The following is a 22,232-nucleotide window of genomic DNA, read 5'->3' as shown; positions in this document are numbered from 1 at the left end:
GGGTTGGAAACCCAAAAGGAAACGGAAAAGGAAGAAAAGGAAACCAGAACAAAGGAGAGGTTGCAATCTTAATTTCAGATACAAGCAGTTTTAAAGCAACTAAAATTAAGAAAGACAAAGATGGAAGAGAGGAAAGGAGGGAGGGGGTGATGGGTCATGGTGTTTGGCACACCTCTTGGAGAAAAAACACATTTATAAGAGGGACTTTGCCTGACAAATGCAATTAGTGTAACTTGGTTATTTGTACCTTCAATGAATCCCCAACAATAAAAAAAAATAAGAATAAATAAATAAATAAATAAAATAAAAATAAAAAAAGAAAGACAGAGATGGACACTTTATACTGGTCAAAGGTACAATACAACATGAAAACATATCAATTTTAAATATTTATGCACCCAACTTTAATATGCCCATATTTATGAAACAGACCATGAAGGGTCTGAGCAATATGACATCCCAAAGACACCATAATAGCTGGGGACATTAACATTCCTCTGACAGAACTGGACAGGTCCTATAAATGGAAACTAACCAAGATACAAGGGACTTAAATATGACCCTGGAACAAAAGGGATTAATATACATATACAGAACACAACATCCCAAAGCAAAAGAATATACATTTTTCTCAGCCCATCATACATACTCCAAAATTGACCACATCCTAGAATACAAATCAAACCTCAGCAAAATTAAAACAATAGAAAGTGTACCTTATACCTTCTCAGACCACAAGGCAATAAAGGTGGAACTCAACTCCAACTAAAATGCACATCTCTACACAAAGACACGGAAATTAAGTAACTTTTAGCTAAATGAGAGTTATGTTCAAGAAAAGATAAAAGAGGAAATCATTAAATTCCTCAAACATAACAACAATGAAGGAATAAGTTCTAAAAACCTGTGGGATACAGTGAAAGCCCTCCTATGAGGGAAATGTATTACATTAGATGCCCACATTTGAAAAACAGAAAGGGAGTGCATTGACAAACTCAAGAACCATCTTATGGAATTGGAAAATACAACAATCTAATCCCCAAACCAGCAGAAGGAAAGAATTAACCAGAATTAAATCAGAGATTAATGAAATTAAAAACAAGAGAATCATTCAAAAAATTAATGAAACAAAAAATATTTTTTATTTTATTTATTTATTTATTTATTTATTTATTTATTTATTGCAGTTTTTCTCCAAGGCTGGGTTTGAACCCTCCACCTCTGGCATATTGGGCTGACACCCTACTCCTTTGAGCCACAGGTGCCCCCCCAAATGATTTAATTTTTTGAAAAAATAAATAAAATAGATAACCTGTGGCCAGATTAACTAGAAACAGAAAACAAAATCTCTAATCACATCAATCAGAAACAATAAACAGGAAATAACAACAGATGCCACAGAGACACAAGAGATTATCTCTGAGTACTACAAGAAACTCTATGCCTAGAAATTGTATAATGTGGAGAAAATGGATCAATAACAAGAATAATATCCTCTCCCTAGACTTAAACAAGAACAAATAGATCTTCTGAAAAGACCAATCTCAACCACTGAGATTGAAGAAAAAATAAAAAATTTCCCAACAAAAAATGCCATGGTCCAGATGACTTCACACCAGAATTCTATCAAACCTTCAAGGAAAAGCTTATACTCATATTGCAGAAATTATTCCAAAAAAAAAAAAAAAAACGTTACCCTGATGCCAAAACCAGTAAAACATCCAACTAAATTGAGAATTTCAGACCAATTTCACTAATGAATATAGATGCAAAAATTCTCAATAAAATCCTACCCAATAAATTACAGCTACACATTAAAATATAAAATCACAATCACGCAGGATTCATCCCAGAGATGCAAGCCCAATAAACAAAAAATGTACTTCACCATATCAACAGAAGCAGAAAAAATGACCATATGATCCTCTGAATAGAGGCAGAAAAAGCATTCAATAAAATTCAACATCTTTTTTCTAATAAGAACACTTAAAAATATAGGCATAGGTGGCATATTTCTTAAACTTATTGAAGCCATCTATGACAAACCCACTGCTAGTATTATACTAAATTGAGTAAAACTGAAAACTTTTCCACTTAGAACTGGAACAAACACAAGGCTGTCCTCTACCACCACCACTATACAACATAGTGCTGGAAGTTCTAACCAATTCAATCAGGCAAGAGAAGGCTATAAAGGGCATCTTAATGGGAGCAGAAGAGGTCAAACTCTCCCTCTATGCCAATGATGATCTTATACTTAGAGAACACCAACAACTCAACCACAAGAATCCTGGAAGTGATCAAAAAATACACTAAGGTCTCAGGATATAAAGTTAATCTCCACAAGTCAGTAGCCTTTGTATATGCCAATAACAGCCAAGATGAGAAGCTAATCAAGGACACAAATGTCTTCACAGTAGCCTCAGAAAAAAATGAAATACCTAGGAATATACCTAATAAAAGAGGTGAAGGACCTCTATAAAGAAACTTACAAAACCCTAAGAAAGAAATAGCAGAGGATATTAACAAATGGAAGGATATAACATGCTCTTGGCTGGAGAGAAACAACATTATTAAAATTTCTATACTCCCAAACCATTCTACAGATTTTATGCAATCCCCATTAAAATCCCATCAACATACTTTCAAAATGTAGGAAAAAAAATAATTCTGCATTTTGTATGGAACCAAAAAAAAAAAAATGTTATAGCCAAAGCAATTCTTAGTAATAAAAACAAAGCCAGGGCATATCACTACCAGACTTTCAGCTGTAAAGATCAAAACAGCATGGTATTGGCACAAAAATAGTCACTGACATTTAGAACTGAATAGAAAACCATGAAAGGAAACTAATATCTTACAGCTACCTGATCTTTGATAAAACAAACAAGAACATACACTAGGGAAAAGAATCCCTATTCAATAAATGGTGCTGGGAGAACTGGATAACGATATGTAAAAGACTGAAACTGGGCCCTCATCTCTCATCACTTACAAAAATTGATTCAGGATAGATAAAAGATCTAAATCTAAGGCACGAAACAATAAAAATCCTCAAAGAAAGTGTGGGGAAAACACTTGAAGATATCAACCTGGGGAAAGATTTTATGAAAAAGACTTCTGTGGCAGTCACCACAACACCAATAATAAACAAATGGGACTTAATTCAACTGAAAAGCTGCTATACAGCTAATTGAACAATAACCAAAGCAAACAGACAGCCTTCAGAATGGGAAAAGACATTTGCATATTATGAATTGGACAAAACCATGATTACTAGGATGTATAGACAACTCAAATTAATCAACTAGAAAAGATCCAAGAATCCTATATATCACAGGGCAAGAGACATGAATAGAACCTTTCTAAAGACAGATGAATAGCTAACAAACATATGAAATAATACTCATCATCCCTGATCATCAGAGAAATGCAAATCAAACCCACCATAAGATATCACCTAGCCCCAAAATGGCCCACATCACAAAGTCTCAAAGTGGCAGATGCCGGTGTGGATGTGGAGAGAAGGGAACATTTTTACGCTGCTGCTGGGGATGCTAATTAATACAATTTTTTGAAAGGAAGTATGGATAATCCTCAAAGAAGTCAAATTAGATCTGCCATTTAATCCTGCAATCCCATTACTGAGCATCTACCCAGAAGAAAAAGAAATCCTTTTATCATAAGGACATTTGCGCTAGACCGTTTATCGCAGCTCAATTTAAAATCACAAAATGTGGAAACAACCTAAATGGCCACCAACCCAGGAATGGATCAACAAACTGTGGTACATATATACCATGGAATACTATTCAGCCACTAAAAACGATGGAGGCTTTATATCTTTCACATTAACCCAGATGAAGATGGAAAACATTGTTCTTAGTAAATTATCACAAGAACGGGGAAGCAAAAATCCAATGTGTATATTTATATTCTAATATGAAGGCAATACATGATCTAATTCAAGGGGTATGGTAGCAGAACAAGGTAGCGGGGAGAGGCAGAGGTAGAAGGGGAGTGGGGGACACAGTGTGTGGCACACCTCTTGGGGGCAGAACACAAATATAAGAGGGATTTTATCTAATAAATGCAATCAGTGTAACCTAATTCTTTGTTTACCCTTAATGAATTCCAAACAGTAAAAAATGCACATTTTGATTTCATTGATTTTGATTTTTTTACTTTTTATTCTGATTGATTTTGGCTCTAATTTTTATTTCCTTTCTTTTGGTCACTTTAAGTTTCATTAGCTCTTATTCTAGTTTCTTTTTTATTAATATTAAATCATAGCTGTCTAGCTGATAGATCATGAAAAAAATGCATATTTTGTGTATGATTTACAATTTGCTAAAAACGAAGACTGATACATTGTTACAAAGTATTCCTTTGGGATCATACTTGAATACCAGAGTAGAATTAATAGTCATACTATTGGTGGGCTATTACTGCAGAAAGAAACTCTTACTTCCCTTCCTTTGTTTATAAAATGTAAACAAGAACAAGATCTATCAAAATTATTTGATACCTATAAGGAGCTACTATTTGCAATATCATAATCCTAAAAAACCCTACCACACTGACAGAAAATGCTATCATTTGCAGAATCAGTATCACGTGAGTATAGTCTCAAACTTAAAAAGATTGATTTCTGAAATGGATGAGGAGCACTTAGAATACAGTATAAAGCATTCCCCCTTATCTGTTACTTGTGTGAGAAAAAACGCACTCAACCTGTTTTTTCTTTGTCCTCACACCACCACGACACTAATCAACACAGAGGATTTATGTGACCTATATGTGGGAATATTTTTTCACTCCAAAAATCCCACAATCGATTCTTCAGTAGACACTAGCAGGGTGTCCTCCCTTTTGATCCCAGCACCATCTCCTTGGTGACAGTATCAGACCCCACAGGGTTCGTCTGCCCCTCCCCACACCAGAACTTCTGACCAACAGCCTTCAAGTTGGGGTTCCCACAACCCCATCCTAGGGTTCGATAAATTCAGTAGAATGTTTCACAGAACTCAAGGAGACACTTCTGCCAGCTGGTTAATTATGGAGGAGATTATGAAGGATACAGATGGTGAGGGACATAGGGCAAGGTATGGGGAAGAGATGCAGAGCTTCCAGGCCCTCCAAAGGGCACCACCCCCTAGGAACTTCCATATATTCAGCTATCTAGAAGCTCTCTGAACCCTGTCCTTTGGGCTTTTATGAAAGATTCATTACTTGGCATGCCTGACTAAAGGACTGGCCATTGGTGTCAAACAAACTTCCAGTCTCTCTCTCCTCCCTGGAGGTTGGGAAGTGGGTCTAGAAGTCCCAACCTTCTAATCCTACCATAGTCTTTCACGTGACCAGGCCTTACTCTGAAGCTGCCTAGGAACTGCTGGACATCAGGCCATCAACCACACACACAGATATCTCTTTTGGAGATCCTAAGGATTTTAGAAGTTGTATGCCAGGAAATTGGGTGCAAGATCATGTATCACATTTTTGGCTTTGTGTCCTGTGGTTTCAATAAATATAGTGAAAATAGTGTCTAAGTCTTAAATTGAAAACTCCAGAAATAAACAATTTATAAGTTTTAAATTATGTACTCTTCTGAGTAGTGTGATAAAAAATCTCAAACCATTCTGCTCCATTTTGCCCAGGATGTCAATCATCCTTCTTCTGGTATAACCACACTGTCTGTGCTGTACCCCAAATTCTCCCTTAGCCATTGATATGCTCTGTCCTCACATTCAGCCCTCAGCTTGGTGATCCAGGATCACTGGAAGGAGATGATCCCCTCCTTCTAATATGCAGTTGGAACATAAACAGCAGCCCAAACTGCATCACAGTGCCTGCCTCACCCACCTCCCTCATCCAGTCGCGTTCACTGTATCTGCCCCTGTCATTGCAAGAAGTAGGGTGAGGAGAGTATGATAAATTGTTTTGAGAGATGACATTCACGTCACTTACAGTATAGCACGTTGTTAAAATTATTCATTTATTATTAGTTATTGTAGTTGATCTATTACTGTGCCTAATTTATAAACTATCATAGATATGTGTATACAGGAGAAAACATTTGCAGGGCAGACTAGAGACAGCCTACAAATGTGCCACTCACAGGGAAAGTGGAGTTGCAGGTAGCTGCCTTCATACGGATCACTTGTCTCTGAAGCCACATTGTGAAATCACAGAGAAGGAACAGGGTACACTCAGTGTGGGGGGAAAAGGTGACACATTAAGAAGATTAGAGAATGTGAGGGGAAGAGTAGATTAGATTATGAAAGAACCATGTCAGCACAGCATGGCCTGAACTGCACGATGGCACCCAACACCCTCACAGACCTCTTATCTGCACAGATGGGGTACCGCCTGGAGTCTGTGCAGAACCCATGCAACAGACAACAGGCACTGTGGGGAAGCACCCTTAACTCTGAGGTGCACCCACACTGGTCTACACCAGGTCTACACTGAGCAGGGGAGGGAGCAGACTGACTTGTGGCTTCCCTTTGTCCTCTATAGATCCTAGTTATCAAGCTTTGGTCTGATTCAAAAAATGCAAATATCCTTTCCCATTGTGTAGGTTGTCTATTTGCTTTGGTTGTCGTCTCCTTAGCTTTTCAGATGAATTAACTCCCATTTGTTTGTCTTTGTTGTTGTTGCAATCGCTACAGAAGTCTTCTTCGTACAGTCTTTCCCCAGGCCAATAACTTCAAGTGTTTTTCCTATAATTTCTTTGTGGATTTTTATCGTTTTGTGCCTTAAATTTAGGTCTATTATCCATCTTAAATCAATTTTTGTGAGTCGAGAAGGGTGTGGTTCCAGTTTCGGTCTTTTACATGTCCTTATGCAGTTCTCCCAACACCATTTATTGAATAGGGATTCTTTCCCTCAGTGTATGTTCTTGTTTGGTTTATCAAAGACTAGGTGGCTTTAAGATGTTAGTTTCATTTCCCGGTATTCAACTCGGTTCCAAATGTCTATGTCTCTATTTTTGTGCCAGTATCATGCTGTTTTGAACACTATGGCCTTGTAGTACAGCCTAAAGTCTGGTATGCTGATGCCCCAAGCTTTGCTTTTACTACTAAGAGGTGCCTTAGATATATGGGGATTTTTCTGGTTCCATACAAAACAAAGAATTATTTTTCTAAGTCTTGAAAGTATGATGTTGGTATTTTAATAGGGATGGCATTGAATCTGTAGATTCCTTTGGGAAGTATAGACATTTCAACAATGTTGATTTTTCCCAGCCATAAGCATGGTATGTTCTTTCATTTGTTAATATCCTCTGCTATTTCGTTCCTTAGGGTTTCGAAATTTCCTTTATAGAGGTCCTTCACCTCTTTTGTTAGGTATATTCCTAGGTATTTCATTTTCTTTGCAGCTATGGTGAAGGGGGTTCTGTCCTTAATTAGCCTCGCACCTTGGCTGTTACTGGCATACATAAAGGCTACTGACTTGTGGACATTGGTTTTATATCCTGAGACATTACTGTATTTTTGGATCACTTTCAGGAGTCTTGTGGTTGACCTTTGAGGTGCTCTAAGTAAAAGATCATATCGTCAGCAAAGAGGGAGACTTGGACCTCCTCTGCTCCCATTGGGATGTCCTTTATTTCCTTCTCTTGCCTGATTGTATTGGCTAGAAACAGCACTATGTTGAATAGTAAAGGCAGTACCTGGTAACCTCCTCTTTATTGACCTAAAAACTTCTTATTCCGTCCTTATGCCCAGTTTTAAGGTCAGGCTATTAAATTGTGATCATTCTGTCTTTTTGATTTAGGCTTTTAAGGTTATTGATTTCCCACCAAAGAATGCTATGGCTGAGTCCCATAGATTATAAAAGCTTGTGTCCCCTTGTTTTTTCCTTATTTCACAATTTATTTTTAAAGTAGATCACAACACTAAGCTTTTGGTACATTCTGCTATTGTACAAGCTCTAAATGCTGGCTCAGCAGCTGAAGGGCACTCTTTCATAGCATGTCTGAAATGTGAACAAAGTCCATATAAAACAAACATTTAAACTTTTTCTATAGGAACACAGATAAAGGTAACCCCATATCCTAATCCTCTGAATTGCTTCATCTGTGCCAACCCTACTTTTACAAAAACATTTCAAAACTAGTAGTGATTCAGTTAAGTGTACCCCAAAATCCCTAATGCCAGCTAAACTCACAGTTAACAGCTACAGAATGATGTCTACACATTATTAATGGCTGAAGGACACACTGCTGGGTGACCTTTCATTACACTTTCCCAAGTACAAGACACAGACAGAATGCTGACATCCCTCTCTTCTGCTTCAGGTAGGACGTCAGGGTTCTGGATTTGTTCAGTTGCAATATCAGTCCTGACATCATATAGTAGACAGTCGAGTAGAAGCAGCAGCTACAGTGTAAGTAGCCAGGATTTCAAGGAGCATCCAGAAACACACATGCATTTCAGGCAGGTCACAGCACTCAACAATCTTATCAAGGCTATCACATACTCATCCCCAGAAGTAGATGGATGAATACTACTTCTCATCTGATTTAGGACTCTTGTGCAGAAGAGGCTTTACATGCACATAATCATTAGGATGTTACCAAATGACCCCTACACCCGTCTTCACATAACACAGACAGACTTATTCACTGCACTCATCATCATCATCATCAGAGCCTATCTGTTCCTTCAACATGACTTTTTTGGCAACACTATTAACTGCAAGCATGCAAGGTGATGCAACATACTATCTGCCTGGCTCAGCTACGATTTTCACTCCAGGGTCTGATGCAAAACACTTGTCCAACACTGGGCTGATTACACTGATGATCTCTTCCAATTTCAGCTTCACATCCTCACATTCAGGCAAACCACCATCAATATGAAGCAGTACGTGCTGAAACCAACCTCGGCTCCTATGTTAAAGACACAGCAGACACCAGAGACCACCTGCATGAAGGGCTCAGGATCATTACAGCCATTTCCTACATGGAAGATAATGCTGATAACATTAATATTTAGTGCTTTTTCTTATTCCACAAGAAATCTTCTGGTTTTGAGCATGGCACCAAATTTAGCAGCGTCAACAGGCTGCCTTGGAACCATCAGTGGCAACCAGCAAAGCCAACTTTGGCTTTGGTTGTGTTTTGGCAACTTTCATCAGCTTGACTGTGCTATCCAAAATCATCATCTGGACTCCATTACTGGCAGCACACTTAATTGTAGACACTTGTTTACAGGGATTTGCATAGATAATCCTCTCTAGAGGTACATGACACTCTGCACCAATTTTATTTCAGTCATGCTAGCACAGTCAGATCCGGTCCCCATGGAAGTGAGGATCTTCACAATGACTCTGCTGTCATGACATTTGACTGCATAAAATGGAGTGACAGAAGAAGCAGCTTTCGCTACTTTGGGGGTTTCCCCAAAATCCCAACATAGAAGGCATTATTCCCTTCAGAAGAAGAAACCTCATACATTTTTTGGTCCCAAATGTCCCTGGGAGTAAAACCTTGTGTTTTTAGAATCCCACTGTGCATCCTCAGATCAAAATGCAAATGTTCTCAGAGCATCCAGGTGCCACGGGACAGCCTATGGTCAAGCCAGGGTGCTGCTGTTCCACGTGGTCATCAGTGCCTCACTCCCACCCATCAGAGATGCCACCCAAGACCGTGTCCAAGCAGCAGGTACAGGGGCAGCTGGCAGTGGCTACAGGGAATGACCTATGTTTCCCTGTTTTTCAAATTATTTCTTGATTTCCATCCTAATTTTATTTTTGACTCAATAATCATTCAGCAGCAGGTTGTTTAATTTCTGTGACTTTGCAAAGGTTTGAGTATTTCTCTAGTGATTCACTTCTAGTTTCATTCCACTGTGGTCTGAGAAGATGCATAGTATGATTTCATTTTTTTTAACTTCTTGAGGCCTTTTTGTAGCCTAAGGCATGATCAATCTCAGAGAATATCTCATGCGCTGCAGAGAAGAATCTCTTTTTCAATAGTTTTGAGGTAGAATGTTCTGAAAATGTCTGTTAGGCCCATTTGATTTACAGTCTGCATTTATTTATACTCTGCTTTTATGATCTGTCTATCTCTGACAGTTAGGTGTTAAAGTCCCCAGTAAACACAATCCTTCCACAGTAATCTTCCTGCTCTCTGGAACCCATGGGGATGGTATATTCCAGATAAATGTAGTTTCTGGTTACTTGAGAATTCCTTTTAAAAATAGCCCTATCTCTTTTGTTCATAACATACCATACCATACCACTAACTCTGTATTGACTTCATATTAATATTGAAATACACTAGTTAAAAGCTAATTAAGACAAAGACAGACTTCACTTACTATAACACAGTTTTACTGTGTTATAAAACAGCTTTTTAAATGCAGTGTACAATTTTAGCTAAATTGAAGTCAAAACATTTTCTTTCTTTTTTTTTTTTTTTATTGTTGGGGATGCATTGAAGGTACAATAAGCCAGGTTACACTGATTGCATTTGTTAGGTAAAGTCTCTTTTGACATCGTGTCTTCCCCCAGAAAGTGTGGCACACGCCAAGGTCCCACCCCCCTTCCTCCTTCCCTCTTTCTGCTTTTCCTCCCCCACCCCATAACCTTGTCATTAATTGTCCTCATATCAAAATTGAGTACATAGGATTCATGCTTCTCCATTCTTGTGATGCTTTACTAAGAATAATGCCTTCCCCTTTCATCCAGGTTAATTCGAAGGATGTAAAGTTTCCATTATTTTTAATAGCTGAATAGTATTCCATGGTATACATATACCACAGCTTGTTAATCCATTCCTGGGTTGGTGGGCATTTAGGCTGTTTCCACATTTTGGTGATTATAAATTGAGCTGCAATAAACAGTCTAGTACAAGTGTCCTTATGATAAAATGATTTCTTTCCTTCTGGGTAGATGCCCAGTAATGGGATTGCAGGATCAAATGGGAGGTCTAGGTTGAGTGCTTTGAGGTTTCTCCATACTTCCTTCCAGAAAGGTTGTACTAGTTTGCAGTCCCACCAGCAGTGTAAAAGTGTTCCCTCCTCTCCACATCCATGCCAGCATCTGCAGTTTTGAGATTTTGTGATGTGGGCCATTATCACTGGGCTTAGATGGTATCTCAGGGTTGTTTTGATTAGCATTTCTCTAATATACAGAGATGATGAACATTTTTTCACATGTTTGTTAGCCATTCATCTGTCATCTTTAGAGAAGTTTCTGTTCATGCCTCTTGCCCATTGATATATGGGATTGTTGGCTTTTTTCATGTGGATTAATTTGAGTTCTCTATAGATCCTAGTTATCAAGCTTTTGTCTGATTGAAAATATGCAAATATCCTTTCCCATTGTGTACGTTGTCTCTTTGCTTTGGTTGTTGTCTCCTTAGCTGTACAGAAGCTTTTCAGTTTAATGAAGTCCCATTTGTTTATTTTTGTTGTTGTTGCAATTGCCATGGCAGTCTTCTTCACGAAGTCTTTCCCCAGGCCAATATCTTCCAGTGTTTTTCCTATGCTTTCTTTGAGAATTTTTATTGTTTCATGCCTTAAATTTAAGTCCTTTATCCATCTAAAAGAAAGTTTAGTAAATATAAGTAGGTTTCATAGAAGTACTGAGTACACTGGATAATTTTTCCTCCATTCTTGAGACATTTTACTCAGGAGAATATGTTCCAGATCCCTCCATATAAACACAAAAGAGGTAAAGGCTTCATCTTTTTTAAGGCTGCATAATATTCCATGATATACATATACCACAGTTTATTAATCCATTCGTGGGTCGATGGGCACTTGGGCTTCTTCCATGAGTTGGCTTTTATAAATTGAGCTGCAATGAATAATCAGGTGCAAATATCTTTTTTGCAAAGTAACTTGCAAAATTACTTTGGTCTTTTGGATACACTCCTAGTAGAGGAATTGCAGTATCCAATGGCAGGTCTGCTTTATTTATCTGGAAGTTGCTATTTGAGGTGCATACATACAGTAGAACCATCAGAGTTGACCAACTCCCTACATTGACCCTCCTTAAGTTGACTTAATTTTCATAGACTGGACATGCACCACACGTACATGTCCGTACAGTAGGTCTAGTTCTTGACCAGTTGACCAGTTTTTTACAGTCCCTTGGGTGTTCTGTTCAAGTCACTGAGGTTCTACTGTATTCAGGATTGTTGTAATTTCTTGTTGAAGTTCTCCCTTTACCATTTTAAAATAACCCTCTTTGGCTTTCTTTACCTTTGCTAATTTAAAATCCGTTTTATCTGATTTGAGAATGGCTATGCCTGTTCTCTTTTGGTTTCAATTTGTGTGGAATACTTTTTACCACACTTTCACATTGTATCTGTATGCATCCTCAGTGGCTCCAATATGTTTCCTGGAGAAAATAGATACTTGGATTGTGTTTCCTTATCCATTCAGTCAGACTACACCTTGTGAGTGGTGCATTTAAACCATTAAGAGATACAATTGATATGTAGGATGCTCTTCTGTTCATGGTGTTGGGTAATACCTTGTACTTTTTTGCCCTTTTGTGCTATTGTTCTATAAGAGTTGTGAGCTTTACTTTTTTGGGTGATTTTACATTGGTGGCTATCAATTGTGCTGATTCGTGTATAATGCAGTTTTGACTACTTTCTGCAAGACAGGTCTGGTCGTAACAAATTCCCCCCATGCTTGTCTGGAAAAGCTTAATTTCTACATCAAATATGAAACCTAGTTTTTCAAGATACCAGATTCTAGGCTGGTAGTTTTTCTGTTTAAAAAGATTAAAGAGAAGACTCCATCCCTCTGGTTCATAAGATTTCTGCTGATAAGTAAGTTGTTAGTCTGATGGCTTTTCCTTTGCAGGTCAGGTATAGATTACACCTAGATGCCTGTAGAATTTTCTCCTTCATTTTGACTTTGGCCAAGTTGATTATCATGTGTCTCAGAGATGTAGCATATGCTATGAGACTTTCCAGAGTTTGATGACCATCTTGTATCTAGATGTCTGGATCTCTTCTGATACCATGGATGTTTTACTCAAAAATTCTCTTGAATAGATTTGGGTACAGCATGGAAATCTATGGATTATCTGAGATATCTCTCTGCCCCCTAAGAGTTTCACATTCAATAATCACTAAATCATGTTGACTATATTGCTTTTCTTCTTCTGCATATTTCTACTAATGCTGCAGGGTTAAATATTAATACATTAAAATACATTGATAATTCCTAGTTTAGCGTGTGCTCTCAATGCATCATTCTCATAGGGAAAACAAACTACCAACTATCATTGTTATTTCATAAATGAAAAAAATACTTTAAGACAAACAAATAAAAAAGTCATAATGCCAAGAAAAAGATCAACACTTAAAATAAAAAAAAAACAACTAAGCTCCCTATTTTTCTATATTTTACCATAGATGGGTAAAACCTCATAATAGATTGAGAGCAAGAATTGGTGCCAAGGTTACTGTGGCTTTGACTACCAAAAAAGCTTCCTTTGTCTCCTAATCGCTTCATGTGGTTACCTTCCTCCTATCCCCTACACGAGGCCTCAGAAAACTACAGACAACATATAAAAATTCATCCTGGCATGCCTTTATAAGTAACATTTATTGGAATAAATTCATATCTATTTGCTTACATATTATTGATGACTGCTTTCACAGAACCATGACAGGGTTGAGTAGATGTGAGAGATAACCAGCTGAGCTAAAATATTTACTGTGTGGCCCTTTGAATAAAAACTTTGCAAGTCCCTGCTTTACCCATAAACAGAGCTCTCTAATACTCAAATCTGACCTGTGACTTCCTTGCTCAAAATTCACCAATGAATCCCTACAGCAAACTTTACTGGCTCCATACCTAATAGCCATTCCATGTTCCCTCTTGCTAGAGGAACACAATCCTATTTGGATATTTATCAACCCAAAACCCTTCCCAGGCTCCAAAACCAGAAATAATTATTCTAAGCTAATCTGCTTTCCCAGTGACTGGTTTAGGGATGAGCATATGATGTACCCCAGCCAACAAAATCTAACAGGATGTCCCCTGCAAGCATGTGAGTTTTCTCTCCATTTAACTGAAACATGAAGAAAAGCAGGCCTTCCAACCATGAGACATCACCTTACGGGAACACAATGTTTGGAGTTACTGCTAACTAGGCAACCACAAAAGGAGACATGAACAAAACACCAGCAACAGCACAGCAGAAAGAGGGACAACAAGGGGGATGCTGAGGATGTGCACTGACCCCCCCCAAAAAAAAAAACCCAACTCTGTTTTCTGTGGTTGTAGCCACCATTGGTTAGGTCATCTTCAACATGGATGGAGGGAGGGTAATTGGTGGGAACACAACTATGGTGCATTTTACAAGGGTACATGTTAAATTTACTAAGTGTAGAGTATAAATGTCTTAACACAATTAAGAAAATGAGCTGAAGGCTATGTTAACTAGTTTGATGAAAATATTTCAAATGGACAATAACCAAAGCAAAGAGACAACCTACACAATGGGAAAGGATATTTGCATAGTTTCAATCAGACAAAAGCTTGATAACTAGGATCTATAGAGAACTCAAATTAATCCACATGAAAAAAGCCAAAAATCCCATATATCAATGAGCAAGAGACATGAATAGAACTTTCTCTGAAGATGACAGATGAATGGCTAACAAACACATGAAAAAATGTTCATCATTTTAGAGAAATATATTAGAGAAATGCAAATCAAAACAACCCTGAGATATCATCTAACCCCAGTGAGAATGGCCCACATCACAAAATCTCAAAACTGCAGATGCTGGCGTGGATGTGGAGAGAAGGGAACACTTTTACACTGCTGGTGGGACTGCAAACTAGTACAACCTTTCTGGAAGGAAGTATGGAGAAACCTCAAAGCACTCAAGCTAGACCTCCCATTTGATCCTGCAATCCCATTACTGGGCATCTACCCAGAAGGAAAAAAGTCCTTTTATCATAAGGACACTTGTACTAGACTGTTTATTGCAGCTCAATTTACAATCACCAAAATGTGGAAACAGCCTAAATGCCCACCAACCCAGGAATGGATTAACAAGCTGTGGTATATGTATACCATGGAATACTATTCAGCCATTAAAAAAAATGGAGACTTTACATCCTTTGTATTAACCTGGATGGACGTGGAAAACATTATTCTTAGTAAAGTATCACAAGAATGGAGAAGCATGAATCCTATGTACTCAATTTTGATATGAGGACAATTAATGACAATTATGGTTATGGGGGGAAACAGAAAGAGGGAAGGAGGGAGGGGGTGGGGCCTTGGTGTGTGTCACACTTTATGGGGGCAAGAGATGATTGCAAGAGGGACTTTACCTAACAATTGCAATCAGTGTAACCTGGCTTATTGTACCCTCAATGAATCCCCAACAATAAAAAAAAAGAAAATATTTCAAATGGTATATAAAACCAGCACATTGTACCCCATAATGGCATTAATGTACACAGCAATGATTTTTAAAAAAATGCCCATGACCTACAGAATAAGACCTACTCATTTCTATACTACTAAAAAGGTTTTCATGAGCATGTGTGAGCCAGGTATTCACCTCATTCCCAGCATAACTGAACCTCTGAGAAATCCTGCAAGGCCATTTATGAACATCAGATTTTACACTTCCTCTTCCTTCTGACAAATATGTAATCTGGTTAGATATTCCTTCTACAAGCATCATTATTTTGCCTCTTTCACTGGAAGACTGCTGTTCACTCTACCTGCTTACCTTATATCCTATTCATTCCCTTAAAGCTTTAATTTCTTTGCATGGACTTAAGGTGGCTGGCATAAACATAACATAATAAATACATAAGGAATGATATAAGTATGTGCTCACACACAGTAAACACTGAAGATAGTAGCAAATAATTAAAATGACAATGATAATAACTAGTTCTTGACTTGGCACTACAGCATAGTGGTTATGGTGCCAGCCATATGCACAGACCCTGGTGGGTTCAAACTCAGCTACACAATGACACCTGCAACAAAGAAATAGCCGGGCATTGTCGTAGGTGCCTGTAGTCCCAGCTACTTGGGAGGCTGAGGGAAGAGAATCGCTTAAGCACAAGAAATGGAGGTTGCTGTGAGCTGTGATGCTACGGAACTCTACCCAAGGTGACTTAGGGAGACTGTCTCGAAACAAACAAACAAACAACAACAAAAAAAACTTCAACTAGCTTCTAATAGTATTTTTTAAAGTATTTGTCTTCTATAACACTAGCAAAATGCTTAGTACATAAAAGACACTTAATAGTTATTTGTTAAATGGGCAAAGGAATAAAGATTATTTCCTTAACAATTCTGTTCATCAACCTCAGGAATTAAATAGGAAATGATCTATTTGGAGCACCTTACAGGCCAAAACTGTCTATTCCATTTGTTTTCTTTGAGACAGTGTCTCACTCTTTTACCATGGGTAGAGTGCCATGGTGTTGTAGCTCACAGCAACCTCAAATGCTTGGGTTCAATCCATCCTTTTTTTTAATTTTTTTTTTGTTATTAAATTATAGCTGTGTACATTAATGCAATCATGGGGCACCATATACTGGTTTTATAGACCATTTCACACATTTTCATCACACTGGTTAACATAGCCTTCCTGGCATTTTCTTAGTTATTGTATTAAGACATTTACATTCTACATTTACTAAGTTTCACATATACCCTTGTAAGATGCACCGCAGGTGTAATCCCACCAAGCCCCCTCCTTCTCCCCACCTCCCCCCTTCCCTTTCTCCATTCCCCCTATTACCTCAGCCTCCTGAATTGCTGGGACTATAAGCACCCACCACAACACCCAGCTAGTTTTCCTATTTTTAGTAGATATGGGGTCTTGCTTTTGCTCAGGCTGGTCTTGAACTTCTGAACTCACTCATTCTGCCTGCCTCAGGCTCCCAGAGTGCTAGGATTACAGGCATGAGCTACTAAGCCCAGTCTACTCCATCTTTTTTTTCTACAACTTGAGAAACCTGATACAGAAGTTCTTTCAGAAAGATACACAACATTATATTTCAGATTGTATAATGCATTTATGTCACATTGAGGTAGCCTAATAGCACTTTTGTTACTATGAAACATTTTTGTACTTTTATTATACTTTGTTTACTCAGAGTTAGGCATTTGGAATATTTATGAGGCAAAACCTCTAGCGAATGGTAACAGAGTACCTTCTTCTAACACAATTATGGTTACCATGATAGTTACCTAGCACACAGAAGAACACACCTTATTATAACCAAGTAAATATATCTTATTCAATTACAATTTTTGGTTAATGAAGTCAATAATAATAAGGTCTTGTTGGTATAAGGATATATAACTTGTGCTTCTCAACAGGGATTGCCCTTCTGACTCGCCTACTCAGAAGATACCATTAAGAAATATTCACTTATTGGTGTTAGCCCACACTGGATATGTTTCGTAGTTTTATGCCTATTTATGGTACCACAGAGGTATTGTTTATTGTTGAGTTCCCAGGTTTAAAGACAGTATGTCTTTAGAGACAGATAGCACTATGTAATACAGTTAGCCTTTAAACAACAGGGGTGTTGCCTGCAGCATCCACTTACGTGCAGATTTTCTTTCACCTCTGCCACCTGCAGACAGCAAAACCAATCTCTCCCCTCCCTCCTCCTCAGCCCATGTGAAGACCAGGAGGTGGAAGTCCTCTACAATGATCCACTTCCACTTAATGAACAGTAAATATACTTTTCAATTCTTTCTTTCTTCTTAATGAATTCCTTCCTCTATCTTTATTGTAAGAATAGAAGATTCTTTCTTTATTGTGAGAATCAGGTAGATAACACACACAAAAATATGTGGTAATTGATTGTTTCATTCACTAAGGTTTTCAGTCAACAATAGGCTATTAATAGTTTGTAGGGAGCCAAACATTATACATAGGTGGATAATCCTAGCACTTTGAAAGGATGGGGGGATTGCTTGAAACCAGGAGTTTGAGACCAACCTGAACAAGAAAACAAGACTCCAACTCTATAAAAATTTTAAAAATTAGCTGGGCATGGTAGTATATGTCTGTATTCCCAGCTACTCAGGAGGCTGAGGCAGGAGGACTACTGGAGCCCAGGAGTCTGAAGTTGCAGTGAGCTATGGTTGATGCATCCCTGGCCAACAGAGGAAGATCCTGTCTCCCCCCAAAAAATGTGGTATGTAAATGTTTGACTACAAACCACACATTTTTTGAGGGTAAACAGTAATTAATATTCTTTAAATGAATGTAAATCCCTTATTACAAAAAGTAAATGGAGGATTTATTTTATAAACAAGTTCAACTCATTACAGTGTGATGATGGAGGACATTTTGAACATTCCAACTTGCACATCTATTTTCTCATTTATACAAAAATCTCATATAAGATTTTAGAGGCCATAACTAATTAAATGAATTGTTTTCGGACAATATTATATTGGATTCTAAGTTATCTGCAACTGACTTAATAAACAATTCTGAACTGTAGGCCTGGAAGGAACAAATGAAGAAAAAATACATAAAATTTACAATTTTTTTGGTAACTGCTCCTTTGTGTTCAGAACTTACTACTCTTACTATAATAGGTCAACCCAGAGTAATTCATTACCAGAAGTCTTACCTTGTGCAGGAGTTATAGGTTTAATTTTTGCCTTGTATTCCAAAATTTTCTGTTGAATGCTATGTATAAAGAGTAAATAGAATTATAGTTTTAATACTGATGTGAAATATATTTACCACATATATTAAATTATTAGACTATTTCAGAAAACATAAGAGCTGACATCAGAATGTTATCCCATACAGATCAAATTTGTAAGCTCTATGAATTTATTATACAGCTTCTAAAGAATAAAGAAAAAAAGCAAGGTGAAGTACTCATGAATTGAGGGAAGTATAGCTCATTACATTAATTAGAATTAGCTTGAAAAAATGGAAAACTTCCTGAACTCAGAATAAGTTCTACCTCTACAACAAATAGCTAATTGTTCGTGCCAAAACTGCCTCTTTAAGGATTAATTTTTTTTTTCTAAAAATAAGGATTTTATGACCATCTTTAACTAGGTTATTATGATGCTTTACTGAGACAAAATTTTTAAATGCTCAGAGAAACAGGAATACAATGGAATACATTGCTCCTAAAATTTATTATTGAAACTGTCATAGAATCCCACATAAAATACCATCTGCATTTTTCACAGGTTGTAATTGTTTTATTATTTATTTTTTTTGAGACAGAGTCTCACTAAGTCACCCTGGGTAGAGTGCCATGGTGTCACAGCTCACAGCAACCTCAGACTCTTGGGCTTAAGTGATTCTCTTGCCTCAGCCTCCCAAGTAGTTGGGACTACAGGTTCCCACCACAATGTCCGACTATTATTGTTGTTGTTGTTGCAGTTGTCACTGTCATTTTGGCTAGCCTGGGTGGGATCCAACCGGCCAGCCTTGGTGTATGTGGCTGGCATCCTACCCACTGAGCTATGGGTGCTGCCCCACAGGTTGTAATATTCTAATGTTGCATTTTCAAGTACATGTTCATTAAGTCCTACTTTTTTGGATATTGGTTGTTTTCTACTGTGTGGCTTATAAATCAGGTTGATAGCACACAAAGCGAGAATAAGATGGAGTTAGTCAGGCTAGGGCTGAGATGACACAGACGGTCTGGATGGTTAGGTCCTATGTGACCTCTGAGTATGTCCTATGTGACCTTTGCCTCATGTCTCCCATCCTTGTTGTCTTGTAAATATGGGTTTAACCTAACATTGTATATCTTGAATAGCTTAAGGCAATGTATTAAAGAGATTAACTTCTGGATTGGAATGTTGTTATATGGATCACGGGTTATGTCAATTATTGTTTGTTACAGATCATTGGTTATGGTGATTATTGTTATTTAAAATAAGTATTATTACTGCTGTTTAATATAAGGGTTAGTATGATTCTTTCTTTTAACATTTACATATAAAATTGATTTTGGAATATACCATATCAAAAGAAGCAAAAACAAAGACCTGATCCTCTCAATACATGCAGAAAAAGCATTTGATAAAGCCCAGCATCCTTTTCTGATTAGAACACTGAAGAATACAGGTATAGTTGGCACATTTCTTAAACTGATCAAAGCTATCTACCACAAACTCACAGCTAGTATTATACTCAATGGAGCAAAACTGAAATCTTTTCCACTTAGAAATGGAACCAGACAAGGTTGTCCTCTATCGTCACTACTAATTCAACATAGTGCTGGAAGTTCTAGCCGATACAATCAGGCAAGAGAAGGAAATAAAGGACATCCAAATGGGGGCAGAGCAGGTCAAACTCTCCCTCTTTGCTGATGATATGATATTATACTTAGAGAACCCCAAAGACTCAATCACAAGACTCCTGGAAGTGATCAAAAAATACAGTAAGGTCCCAGGATATAAAATTAATCTCCACAAATCAGTAGCCTTTGTATACACCAATAACAGCAGCCAAGACAAGAAGACAATCAAGGACACCCTTCCCCTCACAGTAGTTTCAAAGAAAATGAAATACCTAGGAATATACCTCACAAAAGAGGTGAAGAATCTCTTTAAAGAAAATTATAAAACCCTAAGAAAAGGAATAGCAGAGGATATTAACAAATGATAGAACATACCATGCTCATTGCTGGGGAAAATCAACATTGTTAAAATGTCTGTACTTCCAAAAGCATTCTACAGATTCAAGCAATCCCCATTAAAATACCAACATCATACTTTCAAGACTTGGAAAAAATAATTCTTTGTTTTGTATGGAACCAGGAAAAATCCTGTCTAGCTAAGGCCATCCTTAGTAATAAAAACAAACCTGAGTGAATCAGTCTACCATATATTAGGCTGTACTACAAGGCCATATTGATCAAAACAGCATGGTACTGGCACAAAAATAGACATATAGACATTTTGGAACCAAATAGAAAACCAGGAAATGAAACTAACATCTTACAGCCACCTAATCTTTGATAAACCAAACAAGAACCCTACACTGGAGGAAAGAATCCCTATTCAGTTAATGGTGCTGGGAGAACTGGATAACCATACATAAAACACTTGAAACTGGATCTGCACTTTTCACCACTCACTAAAATTTATTCACGATAGATAAGAGATCTGAATCTAAGGCACAGAACAATAAAATTCCTTAAAGAAAATACTGGAAAAACACTTCAAGGTATCAGCCTGGGAAAAGACTGTATGAAGAAGATTTCAGTGGCAACTGCAACAGCAGAATAAACAAATGCGACTTAATTAAACTCAATAGCTTCTGTACAGCTAATGGGACAACCACCAAAGCTAATGGACAGTCATCAGAATGGGAAAAGATACTTGCATACTATGAATTAGACAACAGATTTATAACTAGGATCTACAGAGAACTCAAACTAAGCAACAGAAAAAAGTCAAAAATCCCTTCTGTCAATTGGCCAGAGAGAAGAAGAGAACCTTCTCTAAAGAAGACAGATGAATGGAAAAATAATAAACATATGAAAAAATGCTCATCATACCTAATTATTCGAGAAATGCAGATCAAAACCACCCTGAGATATCATTGAACCCCAGTGAGAATGGCCAACATCACAAAGTCTCAAAGCTACAGATGCTGGTGTGGATGTGGAGAGCAGGGAACACTTCTTTTTTTGTTTGTTTGTTTTTATTATTTTTTTATTGTTGCATCATAGCTGTGTACATTAGTTCAATCAAGAGGTACAATGTGCTGGTTTCATATACAATCTGAAATATTCTCATCAAACCGTTCAACGTAGCCTTTATGACATTTTCTTAGTTATTGTACACTTCTGCTGGGACTGCAAACTAATACAACCTTTTAGGAGAAAGTATGGAGAACCCTCAAAGAACTCAAACTAGACTTCCCATTTGATCCTCCCATTACTGAGTACCTACCCAGAAGAAAAAAAAAAAATCCTTTTACCATAAGGACACTTGCAGTAGACTGTTTATTGCAGCTCAATTTACAATTAAAAAAAAAAATGGAGAAACAGCCTAAATGCCCCCCAACCCAGGAGTGGATTAACAAGTTGTGGTATATGTGTGCCGTGGAATACTATTCAGCTACTAAATCAAATGAACACTATACATCTTTTGTACTAATTTGGATGGAGATGGAATACATCCTTCTTAGTGAAGCATCACAAGAATGGAGAAGCAAGAATCCAATGTGCTCAATTTTGATATGAGGACAATTGATAACC

The 22,232-nt window shown here is 37.5% G+C and overlaps 1 protein-coding gene across 1 annotated transcript in view; it reads right to left on the bottom strand.

The window, feature by feature from the left end:
- Window positions 1-22,232, bottom strand: part of LOC128579606 (POTE ankyrin domain family member B-like) — a 76,726-nt gene that overhangs the window by 34,282 nt on the left and 20,212 nt on the right. Inside the window, exon 10 of the mRNA XM_053581596.1 lies at window positions 18,621-18,679. Coding sequence (XP_053437571.1) covers window positions 18,621-18,679 — 59 coding nt within the window. The remainder of the gene's footprint in view (window positions 1-18,620; window positions 18,680-22,232) is intronic.

Source organism: Nycticebus coucang, unplaced genomic scaffold (genome assembly GCF_027406575.1).
Source record: "Nycticebus coucang isolate mNycCou1 unplaced genomic scaffold, mNycCou1.pri scaffold_70, whole genome shotgun sequence".
Taxonomy (NCBI): Eukaryota; Metazoa; Chordata; class Mammalia; order Primates; family Lorisidae; genus Nycticebus; species Nycticebus coucang.
Note: the sequence above shows the minus strand (reverse complement) of the source record. Positions and strands in the feature narration are given on the sequence as shown.